The 7,188-nt window shown below is 38.8% G+C and overlaps 1 protein-coding gene across 1 annotated transcript; it reads right to left on the bottom strand.

The window, feature by feature from the left end:
* Positions 1-2,985: 2,985 nt before the first annotated feature.
* Positions 2,986-3,957, bottom strand: LOC140075315 (gamma-crystallin 2). The gene is made up of 3 exons (XM_072121025.1): positions 3,868-3,957; positions 3,504-3,746; positions 2,986-3,333 (listed from the first exon to the last, which is right to left on the bottom strand). The coding sequence occupies exons 1-3, from the start codon at positions 3,874-3,876 to the stop codon at positions 3,061-3,063; spliced, it is 525 nt and encodes a 174-aa protein (XP_071977126.1). The 5' UTR covers positions 3,877-3,957; the 3' UTR covers positions 2,986-3,060.
* Between the last annotated feature and the right edge of the window lie 3,231 nt (positions 3,958-7,188).

Genomic DNA, 7,188 nt, shown 5'->3' with positions numbered 1-7,188 from the left:
CAAAGCACAGATGAATATCAATGACGGTTTCTGCTGACAGAAAACAATTATGGTACAGATGTTACAGTATTACTGTGAAGTTCAGAATTTTAATTTTTTTGTGCACATCAAGAACAGTATGCGAGAAGACAAGTTAAAGTGACTGAATTTTAAATGTTCCAGAATAGAGCACGCAGAATACGAAATGGACACGAGAAGACCAAACATTTCATCAGATCACATATAAATTCCAGATGCCATCTTTCCCTCCTGAGAAAATATAAAATTTCTTTTTCTCAAATTCTCTTCACATTTGATCAAGTTTTCTCACTTGTACAATCATCAGATCCTCTAACACATCCCAAAACCCTCAAACCTTCACTACTACTTTTCTTTTCATCATATCAACTTGCACTTTTCCAACAGTCCTAATTAACTCAACAACCAACTGTCTACTTACATCAAGCCAACCTTCTGTCTGTGCATCTTTCCCTTCCCTGCACTGAACTATCGCTAGCATGCCAGGGGTTCCCTCCTGGAGGACATCGCTTCTATTCCAAACCTGCAGCATAATTTGTCCGAGACCCTTACCAGTGCAGCTGCTCACCGGCCTAAGGGCTGACCTCCTATTCTGGGGGCCTATGTCTGTTGTGCAGACATCCATCCTATTCTACTTATTCTGGCGGCCCCCTATGTCTGATGTGCAGACACCCATCCTATTCTCCTAATTCTAACGGCCCCTATGCCTGATCTTCACTGCGGCTTCGGTATACTCCTTCTCAGTATCTTGCCTGAACTTCGAATGTCCTCACCCTCCCTTTCTGTTCTGGCTCAGCAAAGCGCTTATACACAGCAGCCAAGGCACTTGTTTCAATTTCACACAGAAGCATCTAACAATTCAGACCCCGCGCAGGACAACAGGTGGCTATACGTATTTACACTCCAATCCCAGCTGTCTACAGCCAATGTATCACCATTCCCCTAGTCACACTGGGTTGATCAGTCACGGTTGGGAAGCAGTAACCCCAAGGCTGCAAACGGTGCTGGAATAAGGGGGCTTCCTGGTCCTGATCGCGAGTTCAGATCTCAGCAGTGCCTCCAACTGTTGGGGTAGGATTTAAGATATCGGGGGTCATTTACTAAGAGCCCGATTCGCGTTTTCCCGACGTGTTACCTGAATATTTCCGTTTTGTGCCCCTGTTTTGCGTTCCCTGTATTGCCCCGGGATTTTGGCGCACGCGATTCAGAAAAACTGCAGCATTTAAAAAAAAAAAGTGTTGCGGTACTCGCGCTTACCTTCACTAGGCATAGGCCGGTGAACTTCAGTGCATTCCGGCGGGCCTCGGCGGACTTCAGCGCCACCTGGTGGACGTCGGAGGAACTACCTTAGTGAATCCCGGACGGACTCGAATCCACCGCAGAGAACACGCCGCTGGATCGCGAATGGCCGGTGTAAGTAAATCTGCCCCATCCTCTTTTAGTGTGTGTTGGCTGTGTTTCTAATCAATAAGCATGCAAAGAATGACTTGCTGATTTGCAAGATTTACTAATGCTATTGCCCAGGGCAAAAATCAGGACTACGCAAGCTTTATTTGGTTTCACAAAACTATATAGAAAAGCAAGAGAGAAACAGAAGAGGAAGGAGAGTTCCCAGCTAATGAAGTCTCTTGATTGAAGAAGTTTATTGTTCCTTACATGATTCTATACTTTATTTGTCCAATGTTAATAATAAACAAAAGATTCTAGTAAAAATTAATTGAAACACAAAGACTTTGCATCCAGTTTGAAATTTCTCTCTTGTTCTCTAGGCATACAGGCATATTCTCTATGCACTCTCCAAATTGCACCACTTTTATTTTTTGGCTAATCAAGAACTTGTTTTTTTTTAATATATATATTTTTATACAATTTTTTTTTTATTTATTATTTAAAAAAAAACACATATTTTTGAAAGAATATTTACAGTACTGCCGCATTCTATCACCTGTAACTTTTTAAAGGAATTGTGGGCCCTTTTAATCTAAAATTTATGGGTGTTGATGTGGTGCAGAAACTTGATTTGGATACTTGGGCTTTATTTTCATATGTTGAAAAAGAAGAAAAACCTTAGCACCGTTACAAAAATATCAATGTTAAAATATGTTCCAATTCCTATACACAAATAATGCACAAGTCAATTTCTTGATTTTATTTTGCTTGTGTTCTAGGGTAAATGATTATTAGCATTTTTAGTTTTTTATTATTTAATTTTTCACATTTGTATATTTTTATTATTTTTTACCATGTTTTTTGTCAGGTGTGTTTTAATTATGTTTTAACTATAGGGGTTCTCGTCCCTCATATAATATGCAGCAATACAACTGTATATAGTAGAACATTTAACTTTTTCAGGACTTCAAATCTGTATTTCTCAGATGTGTCTTAGTATACTGTGTGCTGGTTGTGTGGTCTGGTTAATACAGCCTGACCACCAAAGTAAATCTGCATCCTAACATGCAACAAACAGCCCATGGAAGAATTTGATATACCATATTTTTCGGACTATAAGGCACACTAAAAATCCTTTGATTTTCTCAGAAATCAAAGGTACACCTTATAGTCCAGTGCGCCTTATATATGAACCGTACTTACAGACAACAGCTGCCTTGAACTGTGCACAGGTCTGCCACTTGCTGGTCATTCATCCTTATAATCAAGTGCGCCTTATAATCTGGTGTGCCTTATACTGTATATCAACCTAGACGTTTTAGCACGCATTTATTGATGGTGAGCCTTATAGTCCGAAAAATACTGTCATTTCAAAACATAGTAAACCATACATAACAACAGCAAATGAAACAGAAAATAGAGTTAAGAAACACCCAATAATGGATTCCCCTCTTCAGCAGTACCTCCAATGCACCAACAAAAAGTTAGACCACGGTCTAACTATAGGACTCTTTTAATTAATATGGTATCAAGGTATCTATAATATCTCATGACTTTCATAAATGATAACAGATACACTTTATTCATTTTAGAATCTTGCATTTTTATTATATTTAAAGAGGATTTATCATTTCTTCATTGGTATTAGATAATTTAGCAGTTTTCCATAACTCTTCTGAAGGAACTCACTCTTGCATTGAGGGATCCCAAATCACTGAAACGCCTGTACTCTCCAGGCTTCATAAAATATTGTTTTCCCCGGTAATTGAGCTGCTCGTAAAAGATCCAGTGACCGTCAAGCACATTACAAGATTTGATCTCATTCTTAAAGAGGTCAGAGACAGAAGTACAGTCTTCTAAAACTTCCAACATTTGACCTCTAAAATCTTCTTTCTCATAAATCCTCAGTTTGTGGGGTCCTCTTTGCTGAAACAATGGGAAGTTAATTAAAATGATATTTTTAGGTAACAGATTAATTCAAACTGCATCTTCTGGTTTACAGCTGTACGATGGTTAGATTTTCATAATCTTTACATATAAAAATTAAAACCAGATAAACAGCTAACACAGAACACCAAATTACATAATAGATCTACCTGTGGTATAACTCGGCAGGACCTTATGGAGTCACTGAATCCCATCCACTGCTGATAGTCAGGATATTCTCCTTTCTTAAGAAAATATTGATGACCCAGATAGTTGGGACGCTCATACAGCATCCAGCAGCCATTATCTACTCGGATGGAATTACAGCGGCTGAAGTAGGAATGGAGGTCAGCACAGTCACCACTGCACTCATAGCAGCGGCCCTGGAAGTTCCTGTCCTCATAGAAGATGATCTAAAGTAAAGAAGAAAAGTTTTACATTCAATTACCAATTATAAGCTAATTTAAAATGAAAAAGAAAATTAAAACCTATTGAACTAATGAAAACTGAAAACTATTTACTCTATATTTTTACCTTTCCCATTTTAGATAGACTGTGGGTGCAATTCCTAATACCTGCTCCACTAAATTGAAGCTCTTATATACATCTCTTTCCATGCTCGATCTGCAGAAATTTAACAAAGGGAGACATTTTCTGTACAGTCAGGGAAATTTTCTCACAACACTCCATCTCTATTTTTAAATGGTACAATTGATATTAAATATATTCTAGATACAGCATGGTAGTGATTTTTGAACCATAGATTTTATGTGAATTAATTCTTAAAGTAAGTTTGTAAAACCATTCCTAATTAGAACTTCTCACACACTGATATCTAGTGACTGTAGTATCTTTTTTTGGAAATTACATTTTTTATTCATACACTGAGGGCTTATTCACAAATTCATTTTTAATGGATGTGTGCTTTATATGTTCACCATGGTTAGCACATAAAAACATAGGGGGAGATTAAAGAAAAGTGTTTAAAAGTAAGAAAGAGACCATACAGACTTACGCTGCAGCAGACTTATCAAAGTGTCTAATGCTGAGTTATAGATCTGATATAATGAAAGACTGTCCAGTCTAACTTTGGGCTTTCCTTTGCTAACTCACTTTACACCAGAAAAATACACCGAAATTCTAACACATTTTCATGTGCCGCACAGCCACAACACCTTGATTAATATGACTCAAGGAATTTTAGACATTTTTGGAGATAAGTATGACAGAATTCTGTTTTAACCCCTTAACGCTCTGCGCCGTAGCTCTACGGCGCAGAGGTATAAGGGATGTATGAAGAGGGCTCACGGGCTGAGTCCTCTTCATACAGAGGTGGGGGTTTTTGCATATTGCACAAAACCCCCACCGCTAATAACCGCGGTCGGTGCTTGCACCGATCGCGGCTATTAACCCCTTCAACGCCGCCGGCAAAGTCGCCGGCGGCGTTTAAAAGACGGCGGCGCGTGGGCGCCGCCATCTTTTTTCCGATCGCCACGCCCCCGAACGTCATCGGGGGGCGGCGATCGGTTGCCATGGTAGCCTCGTGTCTTCTTTTGACACGAGGCTATCTGGCAGCTGCAGATTCGTTACAATGAGCCAGTGGCTCATTGTAATGAATGTGCTGCAAAAATGCCATATATTGCAATACAGAAGTATTGCAGTATATGGTAGCAGCGATCTGACCATCTAGGGTTAATGTACCCTAGATGGTCTAAAAGATAGTGAAAAAAAAAATAAAAAAAAAAGTTTAAAAAATAAAAAAAATTAATAAAATATTAAAAGTTCAAATCACCCCCCTTTCCCTAGAACGGATATAAAACATAATAAACAGTAAAAATCACAAACATATTAGGTATCACCGCGTCCCAAAATGCCCGATCTATCAAAATATAAAAACGGTTACAGGCGGCGGTGACCTCCGAGGCGGGAAATGGCGCCCAAATGTCCGAAATGCGACTTTTACACCTTTTTACATAACATAAAAAATGAAATAAAAAATGATCAAAATGTCGCACAGACCTCAAAATGGTAGCAATGAAAACGTCGCCTCATTTCGCAAAAAATGACCCCTCACACATCTCCGTGCGCCAAAGTATGAAAAAGTTATTAGCGTCAGAAGATGGCAAAAAATTTTTTTTCTTTTTTGTACACATTCGTTTAATTTTTGAAAATGTATTAAAACACAATAAAACCTATATAAATTTGGTATCACCGCGATCGCACCGAACCAAAGAATAAAGTAGGCATATTATTTGGAGCGAAGAGTGAAAGTCGTAAAAACTGAGCCCACAAGAACGTGACGCACGTGCGGTTTTTTTTCAATTTTTCCACATTTGGAATTTTTTTTCAGCTTCGCAGTACACGGCATGTTAAAATAAATAACATTACGGGAAAGTAAAATTTGTTACGCACAAAATAAACCCTCACACAGGTCTGTACACGGAAAAATGGAAAAGTTATGGATTTTTGAAGTTGGAGAGCGAGAAATGAGCCGGAAAACCCTCCGTCCTTAAGGGGTTAAACAGATTAATAAACCTGATCCATTGACTTTAATATGTCATTTAAAAAATTGCTCTTTTTCACAGGCTGTGAGTTCATGAGAAATCCACAGACACATACTTTGCTTTGGCCCTTGTGCAGAAAAATTACTTCCATTCATACCAGTGGGTTCGTATAAATTCAGAGAGCTCAAGGATGCCATTCATCTGATGTCTAGCTATTCAGAGACACATCAATCAAAATATTGTTTTGAGTTTTAATAGTTTGTTACATTTTTTTAAGGGAACCTGTAAGCAGGTTTTTATAATGGTATTCTGCTGGAGGTCCAATTATACACACTATTAACATTTATTTGTCAAAGAGCTCTGCTGGTGTGTAGAAAAGGTACCCATCTCTATTCCATTTCGGGAGCTGACTCCTTAACCATATTTTCAGCAATGGAGGGGAAGATACTGTATCTTAGTTAAAATGTTTGTGTGGGGTATAATTCGACCTGCAAATGCATGCCATTACCCAGAAATGTGATCAGAATTGACAACGGACATCACATTTTCTTGATATCAATAGAAACCTGCAAGTCAAATATAAACAAATGCTTGTGTAAGGCAATGTTGAGATAATAATAATAATTCTTAATTTAGCGCACACAGATTACGCAGCGCTGCACAAAGCATGTCAAATTGGTCCCTGTCCCCATGGGGATCACAATCTAAACAACCTACCTGTATGTTTTGGAGTGTGGGAGGAACCTGGAGTAACCGGAGGAAACCCACGCAAACACGTGTAGATGTTGACCTGAGTAGGATTCAAACCCAGAACCCCAGCGCTGCAAGGCATAAAATTACATTGACAACTACACTCAGAGTATGGTGTGTATAGACTATGATATTGATGGATGGAAACTTGGATGCCAGACTCTACTTTAATCTGACACAAGGCTTTCATAGAGTTGTTCCTCAACCAGCAAGATGAGAAAATTGTTTAAAGGGGTATTCCAGGAATCAGCATAATTCATATACAAATGATTCTTATAAATATAAGCTGATGTGTGATTAATTGTTATTTAAACATTTTCTCCCCTTAGCAGAGAAATGCTGCTGACATGCACAGTAATGAATAAAGAATAAAGAATAAAAATGCTACTGGCCCTTTAATCAGTCCCTTAAATTTCTCAGTGCGGAGCAGACACAGGACAGAAGGTGCCACTGGTCACATGTCCTTGTCACATGTCCTGCACCTGCCTGGGCAGGTCGTGTGATCACCACTACGTTTGGCTGTAGTCAGTTGGTTGCAGTACCAGTGTGTGGTGATGTGCAGGGATAGCAGTTACACATCATTACTATGGTAACAGAACAG

Source organism: Engystomops pustulosus, chromosome 8 (assembly GCF_040894005.1).
Source record: "Engystomops pustulosus chromosome 8, aEngPut4.maternal, whole genome shotgun sequence".
NCBI classification, from domain to species: Eukaryota; Metazoa; Chordata; class Amphibia; order Anura; family Leptodactylidae; genus Engystomops; species Engystomops pustulosus.
Note: the sequence above shows the minus strand (reverse complement) of the source record. Positions and strands in the feature narration are given on the sequence as shown.